Raw genomic sequence first — 21,213 nt, forward strand, 5'->3', positions numbered from 1 at the left:
GTTCAGAACAAGGTTAAGGGTAGAGAAAGCTTGTTGGACACTAAGAAAGCTTTGCTGTAGAGCATTTAACATCGACTATTGTCGCCAGGAAATGTCCCGCCATCACAGGATCCTTCTGAGCCTGTGTAGGGACCTGATTTAAAACAGAAAAGCAGGCTGATTTAGTATAATTAACATTTCGTTGCTGATAGTATGGATTGTTTAATTTAAAATATGTATTATTATTTATTTTTTAAATGGTATCCTTATTATCCCCCTGTACAGTAGGTGGTGGAATGCACATGTAATTGTTGCAAACGCCATTATACCAAAGAAGAAGACTTATCTCGATGGGCAATTCCAAAGCGGAAGTGGACCATTGAGACTGGAGAGAGAAAAGGAGGGAGGGGAGAGGAAACGTTGCATGCTGAAGAGCGGGAGGTTGGGTTGACTCGACCCATACATTTCACATTTAGAATCATTTCTGATACATTTATTTTGCAGATATTTGTTAGAGTTAGAACAACATATAAGCTAWATCGTAGTTGTTTATTGACTGAAAACAAGGAGTTGATTGTATACGGGTGAGTTGCTAGCCAGCTAGTAGCTAACTAGCGCCCGCCCCGACCGCAGCATCCGCACCGAAGCACTCCGTTAGCAAACCATCATTGGTCGCACACGCACATCGGAGCCGTGCAGCCTCCGTGCGCGAGGGAATATTCTGGTTATATTGGCAACAATTAACCATCATCAGAGACCTCCAGGTAAGTGGGTAGGGCACTGGCGGTTTCACGGATTGACTGATCCTTGTCCAGTGGGCGTGCCTTGTGTGTTGGTCGGGAGAGAGAACAGCGACAGTCCGCAGTGATTACTGGTGCTTACTTGGTCGTCTGGCTTGGGCCGTGAAAATGAAGCGCATTTGCCACGATTTCACAATTCAAACTCAATTTAAGCTTTCTGAATTGCTAGCACTTAGCAACAACCCATGATTGTAAAGTTATTATCAGTTGTCGATTCATATTGTTGTGCTCAATGCCAGCCCTTTGGCTGCATATAAGGTGTTGTCATTAGATACTTGCATCCTGGCCTGGCTGTCTGTGTGGGGCCTCCCTAGTGAGCAGGCGCTGTTATCTCCACCTCCATCAGCACTCGCTCTGTGCACAGCAGGGGGACTGAAAGCTAGTCGCTAGCCTCATCAACTGTCTTGACAATAACCTACCAGATGACGTTATTCTTCAGGGCATATTAAAGGACATGGCTATTATTTTAATTGTGTGTGTGATTTAACTCCTCTGATGTGTCTCTGATAGGATGAGTGGTGATGAGATTAACCCCGCAGCAGTGGCCCAGGCAGTAGAGGACGTACAGGGAGATGACCGCTGGATGTCCCAGGTTAGTCTACCTTACTGCTAGCCTTGGATTTTGATTCTCAGTTCTATTACACATAAGAGTTATTGGACGAAGGCCTCTTCTGTACAGGGGAGGTTTTTTAAGAGCCCTACGCTTGGTCTGAACATTAACACATCGCTTGCGGTATGGTTTTGGAAAAATAAGGACCGTATCTTTCATATCCCCAAGAAATCATTTAAAAAAAACAAAAGGTTAGATTGATACACACCTTTTTTATAGGGTTATTGTTCCCACATGGCCATATTTCCATGTTGCTGAGCTAGATTACCGAAGACTGAATGGACTATTGTGCTAATTTTCTATCTGCGTCTCGAACACCTGTGTGTAAACCAGAAGACGGACGCCGCAAACATAATGCTGGGGGATATGGCCATAATGCTGGGCGATATTTAAACTTTTTTTTAAATATATATACTTATGGCCGATTCATGAGATGCAGTATCTCGTTAAAAAAAATTATAATCTAATAAGATTTGTTGCACAGTTAATTTCAAACAGTCAGGAATAATCTAATGAATTCAGTGCTTGTAAAATTATATATAGGCTAAATATAAGCCTTCCACAACAATAACTCACTAATGATGTAATAATTTGCTTAACCAGGCTTTCAAGTCTATAAAAAATGTACTATTTAATTTGTTTACACATTTAACCAGAGCTATGCACATCCACTAACAATGGCCAACTTCTGGTAGCAGAGTAGCAAGCTAATCTTCTATACTTAACAAAAATATAAATGCAACAATTTCAAAGATTTTACTGAGTTACAGTTCATATAAGGAAATCAGAAAATTGAAATTAATTCATTAGGCCCTAATCTATGGATTTCACATGACTGGTATGCATCTGTTGGTCACAGATACCTTAAAAAAAAAGGTAGAGGTGTGGATCAGAAAACCAGTCAGTATCTGGTGTGACCACCATTTGCCTCATGCAGGGTGACACATCTCACATAGAGTTGATCAGGCTGTTGATTGTGGCCTGTGGAATGTTGTCCCACTCCTCTTCAATGGCTGTGCAAAGTTGCTAAATATTGGCGGGACACGCTGTCGTATACGTCCATCCCGAGCATCCCAAACATGTTCAATGGGTGGCATGTCTGGTGAGTATGCAGGCCATTAAAGAATTGGTTCATTTTCAGCTTCCAGAAATGTTTAACAGATCCTTGCGACATGGGGCCGTGCATTATCATGCTGAAACATGAGGTGATGGCGGCGGATGAATGGCATGACAATGTGCATCAGGATATCATCACGGTATCTCTGTGCATTCAAATTGTCATTGATAAAATGCGATTGTGTTCATTGTTCATAGCTTATGCCTGCCCGTACCATATCCCCACCGCCACCATGTGGCACTCTGTTCACAACGTTGACATCAGCAAACCATTTACCCACACGACACCATACATGTGGTCTGCAGTTGTGAGGCTGGTTGAAGGTACTGCCAAATTTTTGGGTTCTTTTTTTATTTCAGCTCATGAAACATGGGACCAACACTACATGTTGCGTTTTATATTTTTGTTCAGTGTATTTAAAGTCTAGCCAACTTGAATCTATTTGCTTGCTAACGAGGCAAAACAGTTGAACTGTTATGAATACACCCTCCTGTCTGTCTCCAACTGAACAGCATGCTAGCCTGTCCAGATGTTGATGTCAAATGGCCTACCCGGATAAGAAGATGCCCAGTTCTCAGAATGAGAACGAGTTGCCAATTCCTGATATAAATGAGTCTTTATGCTCATTGCACAGTTCTAAAACACAGACTAGACAGCTAGCACTTAAGTTTAAAATTCTGCTAGTGGTACCGCAATGCCACATGCGACAGAAACCGAGCATTCATTTTCCACAATCTTGTTCATTGATACTTGGTTTGGTAGGGTCTGCTGTGTTCTGTATTTTGGGTATTGTTAGAAAGGTTTAGTTCTCCATTATTACAGTAAAATAATGTCTAAGCGTTTCGGTGTCCATATGACCCATTCTGTTGGACCAATCCTCAAATGCAAATATCGAGTTTAAACTGCTTGTTGTCAGAGAGGAGTAAGTTCTTTCATTGTTATTGTTGTGAGTGGGAGGGGCTTGGTGTCTGTGAGATGGAAGGAGCGAAGGCGAGACCAAAAATATATATATGTTTAAGTATCTTGATTCTTGCGATACAGGCATTTGGAACATTGTGCTAAAACATAAATTCATTTGATATATCGCCCAGCCCTACACAAACGTGTTGTTACTGAAAAATACTGTCGGCTGCAACTGTTAAAACAGTGTACAGTAAGTGTGAATTTTGCATTTTGATTTGATATGAAAGTAGAGGGATTTATGTTTCTAGAATTACCGCAATTGAGAATTGTTTCACGTTTAGATGGAGATTTTGGCTATCAGAGCCAGTTCACCTTTAAACAGAAGACGGAAGGTCCTTGGACTATAAGGAGTTAGGCTCCTTTAGTCCATTAGAGGCATTAGGGTAGCCCAATATCTCACTACATCACACCTGAACACCAAGTCATACTGTCCTGTCAGCAACTGACCCAGAGGTCACTGATGGTTGGTAATACATGTGTGTATAGAGCAGGGTTCCCCAAGTTTTCTGAGCAAAAAAATGTATATATATCGGTGCATCACTAATACAAATATAACATTTTTGGTCAATACCGATATCCGATATTTTCCTTGCCTGAAAAAAACCTGATACCGATATTTACAATTTTTAGCGGCCTTTTAAGCATTCTTGTACAGTTAAATAGTTAACACACATACATGGACGCAGCGGTCTAAGGCACTGCATCTCCGTGCAAGAGGCGTCACTACAGTCCCTGGTTCGAATCCAGGCTGTATCACATCCGCCCGTGATTGGGAGTCCCATACGGCGGCCCATGAAGCTAGCTGGCTGCTTATAACATTAGCTTTGGGCAACATGGTTAAGGGTTAAAAAAAATATATATACAGCTTTGACAGTGCTACTGTGTCTTTTTTGACACACAAAGACCCAAACGGCATTCCATAGTATGTATGTCGTGAAGCTAATAGCAGTGGCGCCATTACTGTGTAACTCCGGTAGGGCAACATCTGAAAAATAGCGCACTTGGTAATTTGTACTGGTGCTTGACAAGTCGGTGAAAGCCAACAGCACCCATGACAGAGAGCGGTTCATTGTCAATGGGAATGAATTCCATTATCCTGGCTTTCATGGATTTCGCCTTTGAGTTGCCTCGCTGAAATTGTCTTACTCTTTCAAATGACTGCTCGATGTTGACATTTTTAGCTAATATCAGCCCATTCTGATATGTTCACCAATTTATATTGTGCTTCCCTAATTTATATTATTGTTGTTGGGCATAAGACTGTAAAAATACCAGCAAATCAACTCCAAGAGATAAACATTTTGTAAATCTGTTCCAAAGTATTCCCACGCATAATAGAGATACTGTATGTGATTACATGTAAGCAAGGTTTGAAATGTTTTAATTCAGATATTATATCTGTTAGGGCCTCTTGCAGTCAATCTGCAGTCTACAAATGATTTGTAGTTATGGTCCGGCCCCCTGACCATCCGCTCAAAATAATGTTTTTTCCCTCAGCTGAATCTAGTTGATGATCCCAAGCATAGAGGAAACCTAACATGGCTGAATCTAGTTGATGATCCCAAGCATAGAGGAAACCTAACATGGCTGGAATCCTTAGTTGATGATCCCAAGCATAGAGGAACCTAACATGGCTGAATCTAGTTGATGATCCAAGCATAGAGGAACCTAACATGGCGAAATCTAGTTGATGATCCCAAGCATAGAGGAAACCTAACATGGCTGAATCTAGTTGATGATCCCAAGCATAGAGGAAACCTAACATGGCTGAAACAGAGTCATGTTCATCTCTATCTCCACCATTGTGTAACATTATCTTGTTGTGTAGTAGTGTCTGCCTGGTGATGACGACATGTGTTTGTGCAGCACACACGGTTTGTTCAGGAGTGTAAGGACGCGGAGCCGGAGGTGCTGTTTATAGGAGACTCCATGGTGCAGCTAATGCAGCAATACGAGGTGAGAGAGGACAGCTGCCTGTGTATACATACTGTGTTATATCACTTAGAATCCTGTGTGTGTTGACCTCAGTGCATGTGTTAGTTGTTTGTCTTTGTGCTATGACCCTGGTGTTTTTCATAACTACAACTAAGTCCAAACATTGTTATAATAAACTAAACAAAAACAGTACCAGTCAAAGTTTGGACACACCTACTCATTCAAGGGTTTTCCTTTATTTTTACTATTTTCTACATTGTAGAATAATAGTGAAGACATAAACTATGAAATAACACATGGAATCATGTAGTAACCAAAAGTGTTAAGCAAATCAAAATATATTTTAGGTTTTCAAAGTAGCCACCCTTTGCCTTGAGAGCTTTGCACACTCTTGGTATTCTCTCAACCAGCTTCATTAGTTAGTCACCTGGAATGCATTTCAATGAATTGGTGTGCCTTGTTAAAAGTTCATTTGTGGAATTTTTTTCCTTAATGCGTTTGAGCCAATCAGTTGTGTTGTGACAAGGTAGCCCTATTTGGTWAAATACCAAGTCCATATTATGGCAAGAATCCGGAAAATTTCAAGATTCTTCAAGTGCAGTCACAAAAGCCATCAAGCGATATAATGAAACTGGCTCTCATGAGGACCGCAACAGGAAAGGAAGACCCAGAGTTACCTCTGCTGCAGAGGATACGTTCATTAGAGTTAACTGCACCTCAGATTGCAGCCCAAATAAATGCTTCACAGAGTTCAAGTAACAGACACATCTCAACATCAACTATTCAAAGGAGACTGCATGAATCAGGCCTTCATGGTTGAATTGCTGCAAAGAAACCACGACTAAAGGACACCAYTAAGAAGAAGATACTTGCTTAGGTCAAGAAACACGAGCAATGGACATTAGACCGGTGGAAAACTGCTGGTTTTCACTTACCGGGACTATCATTTGTTTTCCCACAGGAGAATGACCCAACACACCTCTAGGCTGTGTAAGGGCTATTTGACCAAGAAGGAAAGTGATGGAGTGCAGCATCAGATAATCTGACCATAACCCAATTGAGATGGTTTGGAATAAGTTGAACCGCAGAGTGAAGGAAAGCTGCCAACAAGTGCTGAGCATACCCCGACTTACATTTACATTTTAGTCATTTAGCAGACGCTCTTATCCAGAGCGACTTACAGTAGAGTGCATACATTTTATTACATTTCTACATACTGAGACAAGGATATCCCTACCGGCCAAACCCTCCCTACCGGCCAAACCCTCCCTAACCCGGACGACGCTATGCCAATTGTGCGTCGCCCCACGGATCTCCCGGTTGCGGCCGGCTGCGACAGAGCCTGGGCGCGAACCCAGCCCAGCCTGGGCGCGAACCCAGAGACTCTGGTGACGCAGCTAGCACTGCGATGCAGTGCCCTAGACCACTGCGCCACCCGGGAGATACTTGTTGAGAGACTTGTTGGAAAAGGATTCCATGTGAAGCTGGTTGAGAGAATGCCAGGAGTGTGCAAAGCTGTCGTAAAGGCAAAGGGTGGCTACTTTGAAGAATCTAAAATATATTTGGATTTGTTCAACACTTTAAAAAAACGTTTTATTACTACGGTACATGGAATTTGTGTTAGTTAATAGAAAATAGTAAAAATTAAGAAAAACCCTTGAATGAGGTGTCAACTARGCCACAAAGATGTACTTTTCCATGACCCGGGATTTCTCCATGCTCCTCTGTGCATATCACAGGACTTCGCATCAGTCCGGAGAGGCCTTGAACTATTGGGAATACACATTTCTGAAGTTCGTTTAAATAATTACACCTCTCATACACAAAGGGCTTAAACCTAACACTACTTTCAATCTTTAAGGATATATAAAAACAATCTATTCATACTAAGAGGGTATAATTATATAAAATAGTAATGTACATTCTATCAACTCAAATTACTAAAAACATAAGGTATGTAGAAATGATAATGGACCTATATATTTTTTTTTATAGTCTTTGAGAACTAACAATCACCATAATAAAAGCTAGACGGGGAGAATTGACCATTCCCATAATATTGAATGTAGCAGTATTGATTTMATGTTTTAGCAAAAAGAACACCATAGACATAGCGAAACTGCAACATTTTGGGGCCTCCCGAGTGGTGCATCGCAGTGCTAGCTGTGCCACTAGAGATCCTGGTTCGAGTCCAGGCTCTGTCGCAGCCGGCCGCGACCTGGAGACCCATGGGGCGGCTCACAGTTGGCCCAGCGTCGTCCGGGTTAGGGGAGGGTTTGGCCGGCAGGGATGTCCTTGTCCCATCGCGCTCTAGCGACTCCTGTGGCGGGCTGGGCGCGTGCACGCTGACACGGTTGCCAGGTGTACAGTGTTTCCTCTGACACATTGGTGCGACTGGCTTCCGGGTTAAGCGGGCATTGTATCAAGAAGCAGTGTGGCTTTGGTTGGGTTGTGTTTCGGGGGACGGACGGCTCTCGACTTTTGCCTCTCCCGAGTCCGTTCAGGAGTTGCAGCGATGAGACAAGACTAACTACCAATTTGGATGCCATGAAATTGGGGAGAAAAAAGGTCAAATGTGAGCTCTATGGCAAAATGTGTAGAACTGTGGGAAATTCACTTTAAAACTGCAAACATTTCTCCTACACTGCCAGGATGGGGGCTTCTAAAATGTTCTCTAAAATTCAGACTGGCTGACCAAACCTATAGCCACCCTAAGCCCCTTTTCTGTTCCAGAAAAAAAACCTGTGTGTGTCCACAGATCTGGCGGGAGCTTTTCTCTCCACTGCACGCGCTCAACTTTGGAATCGGGGGAGACACCACCTGTAATGTGCTGTGGAGGCTGCAGAATGGAGAACTGGACAACATCAGGCCCAAGGTGAGATTCAACTGGGCCAGCACAGGCCCTGAGAGGGAGAAGGGCACAGCACAGGTGGTCAGTTTTGGTCCTGTAATGCTTTTCATCCAGATCAGAACACCTAATCAATACCTCATTGGTCCCCTCTAGGTGACAGTGGTGTGGGTAGGAACCAACAATCACGAGCACTCAGCTGAGCAAGTTGCAGGGGGAATCCTTGCCATTGCACAGCTGCTCACCTCCCGTCTTCCTAAGACTAAGGTTGTTGTTCTGGTAAGTGAAGGTTTTCATTTTTTTTGTCTACAGTGTATCTGGAGTATAACATTTCAATCTCATGCAGTGTTTGCATTCAGAAAGTTTGCATTATCACCTCAGTGTCAATACTATATGATCATGTATATTAGAATCAGGCTTGGGCTCAATTCAGAATTTAATTGAGGATGCTTCATATATCTACATTTTTATTAGATTTTGTTGAATTGAAGCAGGAAACAGGATACAGATATGCAATTTGAGTTTGAATTTAAGGAAATAATTCAGTGAATCAGTGAAATTCAATGAAATTAAAATGCAATTTCTATTCTATTGGATGTGTAGTCTATTCAAATATACATATTTTACATAACATCAAACATGTTATATAAATGCATATAAAATATTGTTGAAACAATAGATTTTCAGGACAAACTCTTAAAATGAATGATCAAGGAAAACAAAATATATACACTACCGTTCAAAAGTTCGTCAGTCTATTCTTGTTCTGAGAAATTATGGCTATTCCATGCGAGAAATTGCCAAGAAACTGAAGATCTCATACAACGCTGTGTACTTCTCCCTTCACAAAACAGTGCAAACTGACTCTGAATTCTGAGTTGTGCCCAACCCTGATTTAGGATGTATGCATTTACAGATGTTTGTCCTTTTAGTAACTAACCCCTTCTGTCTGTAAATCTCAGGGTCTGTTGGCAAGGGGTGACGGGCCCAACCCGCTGCGGGAGAAGAACGCGGCGGTGAATGGCTTCCTGCGCTCCTGGCTGCCGCGGCTGGGCCAGGCCCAGTTCCTGGACGTGGGGGCGGGCTTTGTGCACTCTGACGGGACCATCTCCACACGGGACATGTTTGATTTCCTGCACCTGACGGCGGCAGGCTACCGGGCCATCGCCAAGCCCCTCAGTGACCTACTGCTGCAGATACTGGATGAGACGCCTGAGGAGAAGAGGGCCTCGCTGGTCTGAGGGCCACACCCCAGGGGCCACACAGCCAGGGACATGCTTCACTGACTCACTCCTTCTGTTGGGTAGTAGCTGGAAGTTTCCCCAAACCACTATTCCAGGGTCTGGTCCTAGATCTGTGGTTAGGGGCGACTTCTACCTGGAGTCTCTACTGGGAACAGGGGAGGGGGGATAGTCAGGGGTGAGGCATGCTCCTGTCTTGGGAAGGGGTCAGATCAAGATATGTCACTCACATGAGGGGGCTGGGCCAAGCAGAGAGAATGGGCACTCTCATGTGAGTGGAACTGAAACTGCAGGAGGGAGAGTGCATGGGATCATGTGCATGTGTGCGGGGTGACTGTGTGGAGAGAGTCAACAACTTCCAGAGAGATATACGTACATGCTGTAGCAGCAACAGTAGCACTCGCGGTCAGAGAGATCTGATAGTGGGAGGATAGAGAGAGAGATGGGACATTTCTGAAGTACACCTGCACAAGCATTATAGAGAGGCCAATGGCACACATGCATAGACCCCCCAAAAAACACACAGACACTGTAGTAGACTGTAAAATGTCAGTTTTGCCATTATGAAATGTAAAGTAGCTTCCTACTTGGTCACAGCTTAGCTGCACAGTAATAAGCACTCCTATGCATTCTCTCTCAGAAATCAGTTTGAGTTGGCTCCATATGCCCCAACAGACTTCTTAAAAGCTCTTAATCGCCATCTGAGGACCAGCTAGGAAATCTTCTCTCCTCCCCCTCTCTCTGCTTTGACACACACACAGCAGTGAAGTCAAAGCTATCTTCCTGTAACGGCCTTCTGCCATACACACACTGTCAGACACTGCCTCTCTTACACATAGAAAAAACTGTGTAACTAAAATCCCTGCACTTTCTCTCTCTCTCCTGCTCACTCTCTCGCCGCTCTTCATTTCTGTCCTTATTTTGTCTTGTTGTGTAGTATACAGAACCCCCACCCAGCCCTGGCCACACTACCACCTGCCTCCTAACACATGATATTGTCGCAGGACGACTTAAACAGTAGCATCATGATAAAGCTATTGACACACAACATTGATTGAATTACTAGTCTACTACACTAAAAACCAACCACAGGTCACAGAGAATGTCATGTGTTTGACCTTTCAACCCTGTTTTGTTTCCTGGTGCAGTTGAACTGAAGTGGTTAGAGGTCCTCTTGCTGAGCATCGACTGCTGTAATGTTATAACCGTCTACACGTATTCTTCTTGCGCTATGTTGATCTACATTCTGTATAAGCGTGTGTGTGTGTGTGTGTGAGTAAACCTTAAACATAGCTGGAGGTGAGAAGTGTGTATGTCACTTATGTTTGAGTCTGTGCATTGGTTGTATGACCTGTTTCGAAATGGCCCATTTGTATATAATACATATATYTGTGTGTGTGAAGCTTGGATAGATGGCCTTGTGTTGCGAATGTGGTAGTGTTTGTAAGAGAATGACCATTAGTGAGCATCTGTATTTGGTGCAAACCGTGCACTATATCTGGCTTATTGTCACATGCTGAAAAGACGGCGCATTCCAATAAAGGACCATGGATGTACATGATTTGTGGTGTTGCTTCATTTCAGTTGTATTTAAGGTGTAAATGTGGAGAAAAGGTATTATATCATCAAGGTTTGTGATTAACAGATTAGTATCTGTGATTGTCACTGCATAATTAACTTGCAGGAGTCCCATTTAACCTCTAGAGGGAGCCCTTTTATGTGCGCTCTCTCCAAGTGGGACAGACCTCTTTTACTGTCAATGGGACAGACACTGATGGCTTGTCTCAATAAATGACTTCCTTTCCAAGGTTATTGGATAGGAAACGTCACGCAAACACTTGCACAATTATGATAAAACTGTTACGAAGGTAAATCTGGTAATTATCAGTGATATTGTGAGGGAGAGACGAGGGTTGTCTTACTGTTTTAAGAACTCTTGAATAAACCCCCTCCCTTATCCCTGGCTGACAATTACGAGTTACCTGTTGGATATCTCTGCTGCTATGCTGTGGTGTTGGTTTGCACAATTTATGATGAAACAGTTACTAAGGCTCAACAGAAATTGTAAAAATGAGAGGATAAAGGTAGTCAAATTGAAGAAATAAATTAAATAGCTTGTTGCCAAAACTATTATATTAGTGTCCATTAATGCACATCAGCAATAGAACAAGGATTCACTTTGACTAGAAGTTAATAATACCATTCAGATTACTGCAACAATAGGAAGACACCATTTCTGTTTTACTGTAACTAATAAATTGCTATGGCTAACCTGGTACTTGGAAGTCAGTCTTATCACTCCTCTGTCCCCTAACCACTGAAAGAAGAGGGGAGGAAGGTCAATGAGATACAGTTCATGGAGCATTATACAGTAGTCTAAGGTAAGACAGGACGTATAGGCTGTTGGTCAATTTCTTCAACATGATCAGGTCTATATAATTAGCATACATTAGTAACGGAGAGGAAACAGACTCTTTGTTTAACTAAAATACTCCTTTTAGTATTACAATTGTAGGCAGAGTACAGTTTAACAGTATATGATAGTTCTCCCCAAGTTCTGCAAAATGTCTAAGYCATCCTGTAACTCATACAGCATCCCCAATCCCCCTTACGTAACTTTCCCTAGCAACAACATTTTAATAAATCTAACCTCCCACTGAGAGCAGGAACAATCTTATCAGCAAGTAAAAACTCAGAAGTGGGTTTGAACMAAACTTGACCTTTCATCACAAGTATAGAGTCATAACAATGTGAACGAGTGTAAGCTTCTTCTGACAGGTGGCTGGTTTCATCAGGTCTGTGGCAGCTTTGTGTCCTCGGGAAAACAGATAACCACGGTGGGATCCTGACAGGAGGAGTCTGAATGTAGACGCCTTCTGATAGTGTCTGAAGGTCACAACACTCAAAACAGGTTTTAACACACAGACAGAGGTCTCCTGAAGAGGAGACTTTACAGTTTATCATAACATCCTTTATTTACCCTTTAAAAGGTATAAGGCCTTGGTTTAACCCTCTTCATTCCCCCTTTGAAGCCACAAGGCCTCAACAAAAGCAAAGCAACTCAAGCATAGTAATTATAAGAATCATCCATAAAAGGTGTATTAGATTGCAAGCAATCCTCGGGAGATTGAGGATAGAAATAAGGGTCTGGAGGATGAGGAACATGAAGCATAAACATGCCTGGCATAGCCTTATGAAGTACACATTTGCCAGCTGCACAGAATGCACAAATGCAAATCAGCAGAACAAGCTCGGGAGCCAATGATGGAACTAAAATCGGAAAACAACTTACATCCAAAATGTCCTAGTTAATCTTTCAACCACCCAAATGAGAACCAGGAGTCATCTCCTGTAAGGGGTGTAGGTATCAGCCAACTGAGTCAATTCTTTCAAAATCTCTGTCATATTATCAGAGGAGTCAGGGAGAAGCATAACACATTCAGTGGGGGAAATAGAATTTAGGGCCCTGCAATATCCACCCTCCTTAGCCAGGATGTAGTRTAATGCCAGGCTATGCCTGGCTGTAAACAGCTTTAAGATTCTGAACATCAGTGGAAAGGAGGGCAAAACCAGCTATAGTCAAATTCATATGGGCCTGCATAGAATAGGTGATGTTGTTAATCCAATCACCTAGTACTTTAATCCCAACACCAGGGAAAAGTGCCAAGCCAAACAGCTCACCATTGCTAAGAGAAAAGCCATCAGCCAGTTCATTATTTGCCATTGCTTGTTTCACACGGCTACTGCGGTGCACTGTGGAGATACGCTTAGCCTCCAGTAGGGTCAGCAGGGGTATGGTTGAACTTGAGTTTGGCCTAAATAACAGCAACCATCTCACCCATTAGGCAATTGTAGGTAGCCATTTTCACCGCAAACCAACATCAGCCCATTAGGAGCCCCAATCCAGACCCTATAATGGATATGGGTATTCCAGTTAAAGAGTCAGAGAAGGTTAATGCATGATTCATATTAAGGGAGGGTTCAGTAGTTGGTGGCACACTCGCGTAACTCCTACAGTTGTCTGAATGGCCCATGGTAATACCACCTCTACCACAAAGACAAAGTTGGGGTTTGGTTACAGGTCTCAAATTATTCAAGACAGGTTCTATCTTGTTATTTCCAATTGCCAAAGGCAGTGGATGAATGGGATATTTAGGACATTCAATAGCAGAGGAGACATTATATAACTTAGAGGCATACTTACTACCCCTAAACATAAGGGCGGGTCCTAGACTAAGACTCTGGAAGGACCCATACTATATTCCTTGTATTGCATGCATGTAGTACATTTATACACGTGTTTTGCAAATTTAATTCAGATTTGGACAAAACCAGGTGTCAGATATTAGTCTAACCATCTACCCCTTTGGCACGTGACACACAGAGGAGACTAGAGGGGGTGTAGGTGGTTTGGTTTGTTAGAGAGTGATTGCCTCCACAAGCCATCAGGGTCTCTGGAGCAGCCTCTAGCCTCCCACAAAGGGTGATTAAGTGCATCCGAAGCCTGGTGTTGGTTCAGATCAGTGATTTCAGACGTACACGGGGAGGCAAGCAGAACAGCATGCGTATGGCAGCGGGAAGCAGCATTCTTAGCAGCAGAATCAGCAGCTGCATTACCCAAACTAACGCTGTCAGTGTTGCCTGTGTGGGCACGGACCCTAAGAATAGCCAACTTGGCAGGAAGCAACATAGCTTCAAGCAAGGCTTCTATCTATAAACGGTGTTTAATAGGGGTACCAGACGCATTAACAAAGTCCCTACCTTTCCAAACACCTATCTAAGACAGGCAAATGCCAATGGCGTATGCAGCGTCAGAATAAATGTTAACCTTCAAACCACTACCTAATTTACATGCTTCAGTACGTACTAGAAGCCCAGCTTCTTGTGCTGAGCAATGTTCAGGCAAGGGCTGTTCAATCAACAATGACCTATCCAGTCAGACTTTACCAAACCCTGCATGTTTCCTACCAGTCTCCCTATTATCGATAAAGGCAGAGCCATCAACATAGAGGGTAACATCGGGGAGCTCAAGAGGTTCATCATAAAGGTCAGGTTGGGCCTTTGAATCATGTTGGACTTCATCAGGAAAATGTCTCTATCCAGTAGGCTAACGGGAGTGGCCGGAGAGTTCTGAAAGGGAGCCTTAATAGTATTACCTTCCTCCAGGTCAATTGTTGTATCTTCAGTCCAGTACAGCTTTTGAGATATCCCAGCGACTCCCATCATCCTCATTGACTTAAATGTGAGTCCCAGGCCGAGGTGTTGGCCTGTAGATCCAATGCAGGAGGTATGAGCTCCAGTCTCTATTAAAAATGGTACCTCTTGATCGTTGACCTTCATAGTAATGATTGGTTCTTTGGTACCATCCAGAAATATGTACTGGTGACACTGGAGAAAGGGGTCAGGGCATCCCTATTGTTTATTATTCTGCGGTGGGAACAACGCCTGGTTTGTCACAGGAGGCTGTTGGGGCCATCCATATTGTCAACCATTCATGGGTTGAGTCTGGGGAAAGCAGGTTGAGGCTGTCCAGTGTAGACTGGTCTTCCACCTCTAACACCTTGGAAGTTCCCTCTGCCAGCATTTCCTTTCCATTGACCTCTTCCCCTCTGCTGCCAGTGTTGCTGCTGCTCTGGTTGGTGAGGGCACATGTTTCTCATATGGCCTGCCACACGCAGTACCAGCACACCAGTGGTTGTCTCAGTGTGGGTAGGTATGGTTGTGGGTTCCCATATGGTTGAGGAGGAAACTGAGTAGCAGGTGCTTGGGTAAACTGTGAAGCAGGTGGTGGAGGATATCTGCTGCTGCAGGGCAGCTTGGGTTACAGTCACCATTAGATTGTTGTTTTTTCCTTTGTCCAGTTGGGCTAGCTGGGCCTTGTGCTGTGTGTCATGGCCAGTCTTCCTTGCTTTTTCTTCAGTCTTCATCTTTTTCCAGGCTCTGCAGTGATGTGGGGCAATTGTTTCGCTGCTGTGTCCAAGTCCCCAAAACTCCATGGTTAGGTCTTTATCACCAGAGGGTAAGTTCCCACGGGACGGTCGTCTTCACCTGGCTGTGTCTTCATCCATTCAGTCCTTTTCATCGGCAGTCTCTAAGATGTCTGGGGCTACATGTTTTTAAATTCACCCCGCAACGTTGCAATGTCACTTTTCACCTCGTGTGACAGGCGCCTGAGTTCGTCCCTCGAGTGATCCAGCTGTTGCTGCATACTCTGTGAACCAGCAGCACGTGCATGAGATTCCTTCAGACTATCGGGAAACTCGCCTTCTTCAATTTCAGCTCCACTTTCATGTTCTTTCAATTGTTCACGTTCTCTCTCCTTGCTCTTCTTTTCTTCCCTCTGTCTTATGTATTGTTCACTTCTTGCTCTTTCTTCACTTTCCGCTCTCTCTCGTCTTATCTCCTATTCTCTTCTTTTGTTAAGTTACTTCCACATATCCTTTTGTCTCTGTCTTCATCATCACAATGTCGTCTGATTTTGTCAACACTTTATCCATTTCTCTCTGCACCTTCTTTTCTTTGAGCTGCCATGAGGTCCTTTGCCGTGGTAACTCTAGGATAGAGAGGTGTTGATTGTGTCTTGGCATCATTCCATATTTCTCCTAGTTCTTGATACATTCTACCCGGTGTCGGTGGTGGAGAAGAATTATCGCCTGGAGCTACTGAACCCCTTTTCAGGACCCTGTCTTTCAAAGATAATTCGTAAAAATCCAAATAACTTCACAGATCTTCATTGTAAATGTTTTAAACACTGTTTCCCATGCTTGTTCAATGAACCATAAACAATTAATGAACATGCACCTGTGGAACGGTCGTTAAGACACTAACAGCTTACAGACGGTAGGCAATTAAGGTCACAGTTATGAAAACTTAGGATACTAAAGAGGCCTTTCTACTGACTATGAAAAACACCAAAAGAAAGATGCCCAGGGTCCCTGCTTATCTGCGTGATCGTCCCTTAGTCATGCTGCAAAGAGGCATGAGGACTGCAGAGGCCAGGGCTTTGTGGCCAGGGCTATAAATTGCAATGTCCATACTGTGAGACGCCTAAGACAGCGCTACAGGGATACAGGACGGACAGCTGATCATCCTCGCATTGGCAGACCACGTGTAACAACACCTGCACAGGATCGGTACATCCGAACATCACACCTGCGGGACAGGTACAGGATAGCAACAACAACTGCCCGAGTTACAACAGGAACGCACAATCCCTCCATCAGTGCTCAGACTGTCAGCAATAGGCTGAGAGAGGCTGCACTGAGGGCTTGTAGGCCTGTTGTAAGGCAGGTCCTCACCGGACATCATTGGCAACAACGTCACCTATGGGCACAAACACACCGTCGCTGGACCAGACAGGACTGGKAAAAAGCGRTCTTCACGAGTCGCGGTTTTGTCTCATCAGGGGTGATTGTCGGATTTGTGTTTATCGTCGAATGAGCTTTACACCGAGGCCTGTACTCTGGAGCGGGATTGGTTTGAGGTGGAGGGTTCGTCATGGTCTGGGGCGGTGTGTCACAGCATCATCYYYCTGAATTTGTTGTCATTGCAGGCAATCTCAACACTGTGCGTTACAGGGAAGACATCCTCCTCCCTCATGTGGTACCCTTCCTGCAGTCTCATCCTGACATGACCCTCCAGCATGACAATGCTACCAGCCATACTGCTCGTTCTGTGTGTGATTTCCTGCAAGACAGGAATGTCAGTATTCTGCCATGGCCAGCGAAGAGCCTGGATCTCAATCCCATTGAGCACGCCTGGGACCTGTTGGATCAGAGGGTGAAGGCTAGGGCCATTCCCCCCAGAAATGTCAGAGTACTTGCAGGTGCCTTGGTGGAAGAGTGGGCTAACATCTCACAGAAAGAACTGGCAAATCTGGTACAGTCCATGAGGAGGAGATGCACTGCAGTACTTAATGCAGCTGGTGGCCATACCATATACTGACTGTTACTTTTGATTTTGACCCCCCCTTTGTTCAGGGACACATTATTCAATTTCTGTTAGTCACATGTCTGTGGAACTTGTTCAGTTTATGTCTCAGTTGTTGAATCTTGTTATGTTCATACAAATATTTAAACATGTTGCTGAAAATAAACACAGTTGACAGTGAGAGGAAGTTTCTTTTTTTGCTGAGTTTATTTCATTTGGGAGTGGATAAATTCCTTTGAACCTATCCCCGCAGTAGAGAGGGGGTGGTGGAGCCTGCATTCTAGAGGAAGCTTCTTTGTCTTGACGGAGGCAGGGTCTTTGATCTTTGTCAATTCCTTTTTCAAACAGGTAGCTTTCTGTTGAGTCCAGAATAGGTTACCCTCAGTTTTTAACATCGACAAAGCAGTCACAGAAAACAGGGTGGATATTTTTTTTCTCCTTTCTTTCCCTTGGTCTTCTTTTCCTGTCTTCTTTTCACAATGTCCTGCACATGTTGATATTTGGTTTTATTAAATGACTTGTCCGTAGGCCATCTATATTTAGTGGCGTCCTTAGTCCAATCATGCCTTTTAATGAAAACCCAGGTTAAGTCCTTTTCCATAGTGGGGTATTTCCTAATTGTAGAGGGGTGGTGGGTTTCATTGCAACCATCTGCCATATCTCAAAAAAATATATGTTTTAATTGTTTAATTAGGCTCTGCATGTAATGTGAATACAGATAAATGAATGCAAAATAACCCTATATGTGTATAGTCTATCCCTTAACTCGCATACGTTTATTTAAAGCAGGGTGATAAGTAAATGATAACTGAATACCATGTAACGTATGGGTGGTGTAAAATAATCATCCTCTATGGAGCAACCAGGAAATAGTAAACGGTTCAAGATGATTTATAGCTGGTATAAACGTTGGTGTAACCTCCACAACAATCCTGGCATCTCTGTGATAATCTTCTCCTTCCAAGGGAGAAACTATTACTTCAAAACTAGTTCTTTCTAAAATAACATGGGTCAGTAACACATGGGTAGGTCTATTTCCTAATACAGCAAGGGTGTATGCATTAAGGTTTATACCCTCACAGGCAACTCTTCCAGCATCTGATCCGAATGTCCACTCAGTTAATTCAAATACACGGGCATTATATTGTTTATAACGAACTCCTGATTTAATGTCCCACCATCCAGTCATACCACACAGAAGACATGATACATAGAACAATTACAAAATACATAGAACAATTACAGAATACCTTATCAGAATCATCTCAACAATCGCCGTTTATACTTGGAATTTCGCCCTAAACCTATCACCAAGTCTCACAATAATAAACATTTAACCCAGGAATTTATAACCTATTTCCACCTAGGTGGTCTGTGCTTCCTCCCACGGGTTGTGGAACAATAATTTCACACTTTCAATTATTCCACTATTACATTTAAGTCATTTAGCAGACGCTCTTATCCAGAGCGACTTACAAATTGGTGCATTCACCTTATGATATCCAGTGGAACAACCACTTTACAATAGTGGCATTCTAACTCTTTTAAGGGGGGGGGGGGTTAGAAGGATTACTTTATCCTATCCTAGGTATTCCTTAAAGAGGTGGGGTTTCAGGTGTCTCCGGAAGGTGGTGATTGACTCCGCTGACCTGGCGTCGTGAGGGAGTTTGTTCCACCATTGGGGTGCCAGAGCAGCGAACAGTTTTGACTGGGCTGGGCGGGAACTGTACTTCCTCAGAGGTAGGGAGGCGAGCAGGCCAGAGGTGGATGAACGCAGTGCCCTTGTTTTGGGTGTAGGGCCTGATCAGAGCCTGAAGGTACGGAGGTGCCGTTCCCCTCACAGCTCCGTAGGCAAGCACCATGGTTTTGTAGCGGATGCGAGCTTCAACTGGAAGCCAGTGGAGAGAGCGGAGGAGCGGGGTGACGTGAGAGAATTGGGAAGGGTTGAACACCAGACGGCTGCGGCGTTCTGGATGAGTTGTAGGGTTTAATGGCACAGGCAGGGAGCCCAGCCAACAGCGAGTTGCAGTAATCCAGACGGGAGATGACAAGTGCCTGGATTAGGACCTGCGCCGCTTCCTGTGTGAGGCAGGGTCGTACTCGCGAATGTTGTAGAGCATGAACCTCAGGAACGGGTCACCACGCCTTGATGTTAGTTGAGAACGACAGGGTGTTGTCCAGGATCACGCCAAGGTTCTTAGCACTCTGGGAGGAGGACACAATGGAGTTGTCAACCGTGATGGCGAGATCATGGAACGGCAGTCCTTCCCGGGAGGAAGAGCAGCTCTGTCTTGCCGAGGTTCAGCTTGAGGTGGGAATTACTATTACATCATGGAACGGGCACTATTACAAAGAATGTAGGTTCTTATAAATTTAACAGCGAGGTGCCACTTACTTGCCAGAATGACTCATTAACCACAGCGTGCTATAGCAAATTACAGACTTTAGATATAACAGGCGCCTGCTTACCTTGTAATTGGTAGCGCTTGCATGTGGATCAATGGTCAGTCCAGCGAAGTGTCACTCACTCCTGGCTAGCTCGCCAAAATGTTGGTCAATTTCTCAACAATGATCAGGTCTATATAATTATCAAACATACATTAGTAATGGAAAGGAAACACAGACTCTTTGTTTAAGTATTAAAATACTCCTTTTAGTATTACAATTGTAGGCAGAGTACAGTTTAACAGTATATGATAGTTCTCCCCAAGTTCTGCAAAATGTCTAAGGCATCCTGTAACTCATACAGCATCCCAATCCCCCTTACGTAACTTTCCCTAGCAACAACATTTTAATAATCTAACCTCCCACTGAGAGCAGGAACAATCTTATCAGCAAGTAAAAACTCAGAAGTGGGTTTGAACTAAACTTGACCTTTCATCACAAGTATAGAGTCATAACAATGTGAACGAGTGTAAGCATCTTCTGACAGGTGGCTGGTTTCATCAGGTCTGTGGCAGCTTTGTGTCCTCGGGAAAACAGATAACCACGGTGGGATCCAGACAGGAGGAGTCTGAATGTGGACACCTTCTGATAGTGCCTGAAGGCCAAAACACTCAAAATCAAATCAAATGTATTTATAAAGCCCTTCTTACATTAGCTGATATCTCAAAGTGCTGTACAGAAACCCAGCCTAAAACCCCAAACAGCAAGCAATGCAGGTGTAGAAGCACGGTGGCTAGGAAAAAACTCCCTAGAAAGGCCAAAACCTAGGAAGAAACCTAGAGAGGAACCAGGCTATGAGGGGTGGCCAGTCCTCTTCTGGCTGTGCCGGGTGGAGATTATAACAGAACATGGCCAAGAATGTTCAAATGTTCATAAATGACCAGCATAAATGACCAGCAATGACCAGTCAAATAATAATAATCACAGTAGTTGCCGAGGGTGCAACAAGTCAGCACCTCAGGAGTAAATGTCAGTTGGCTTTTCAAAACAGGTTTTAACACACAGTTTATCATAACACAATTGATTTACCCTTTAAAAGGTATAAGGCCTTGGTTTAACCTTATTCAAGGCCTATGACACAGCAGTGATACCAAGAAAACATATCCATGTTTCCACCTCATCACCATGTTTAGACCCATGTACAATTCAACACAACTCCGAGGGTACAGGGGGTATTGGGAGGTGGTGAGGGGAAACGAGAGGCAGAAGGTCAAGATGAGAAGAAGACAGAGGAAGCATCCATTCACCAAGGATGAGAGTAGTGTTTCAGATCTAGTCAGTGGTCCCTGAGGAGTACCATATTACATTAATGGTCCCTATTTAGCCAATCAATACTGTGTGTCAGA

The 21,213-nt window shown here is 43.7% G+C and overlaps 1 protein-coding gene across 2 annotated transcripts; it reads left to right on the forward strand.

Annotated features, from left to right (window-relative positions):
* Positions 1-347: 347 nt before the first annotated feature.
* Positions 348-11,049, forward strand: LOC111950457 (platelet-activating factor acetylhydrolase IB subunit alpha2). Of its 2 annotated transcripts, XM_023968052.2 has the most exons (6): positions 353-743; positions 1,290-1,371; positions 5,336-5,425; positions 8,163-8,279; positions 8,409-8,531; positions 9,215-11,049. In XM_023968052.2, exons 2-6 carry the CDS (start codon positions 1,291-1,293, stop codon positions 9,491-9,493), a joined length of 690 nt encoding a protein of 229 aa, XP_023823820.1. In that variant the 5' UTR covers positions 353-743; position 1,290; the 3' UTR covers positions 9,494-11,049. The 2 variants fall into 2 exon arrangements, with proteins under 2 accessions (XP_023823821.1, XP_023823820.1); XM_023968053.2 differs by lacking the exon at positions 5,336-5,425 and having other exon boundaries at positions 348-743.
* The last annotated feature ends 10,164 nt before the right edge of the window (positions 11,050-21,213 follow it).

The sequence above is a fragment of the Salvelinus sp. IW2-2015 genome, linkage group LG23 (assembly GCF_002910315.2).
Source record: "Salvelinus sp. IW2-2015 linkage group LG23, ASM291031v2, whole genome shotgun sequence".
Classification (NCBI taxonomy): domain Eukaryota; kingdom Metazoa; phylum Chordata; class Actinopteri; order Salmoniformes; family Salmonidae; genus Salvelinus; species Salvelinus sp. IW2-2015.

Coding starts and splice junctions, on each gene's coding strand:
- LOC111950457 (XM_023968052.2), top strand. CDS start 1,291: ATGAGTGGTGATGAGATTAACCCCGCAGCAGTGGCCCAGGCAGTAGAG. Junction 1,372..5,335: donor ATGACCGCTGGATGTCCCAG/GTTAGTCTACCT, acceptor GTGTTTGTGCAG/CACACACGGTTTGTTCAGGA. Junction 8,280..8,408: donor TGGACAACATCAGGCCCAAG/GTGAGATTCAAC, acceptor GGTCCCCTCTAG/GTGACAGTGGTGTGGGTAGG.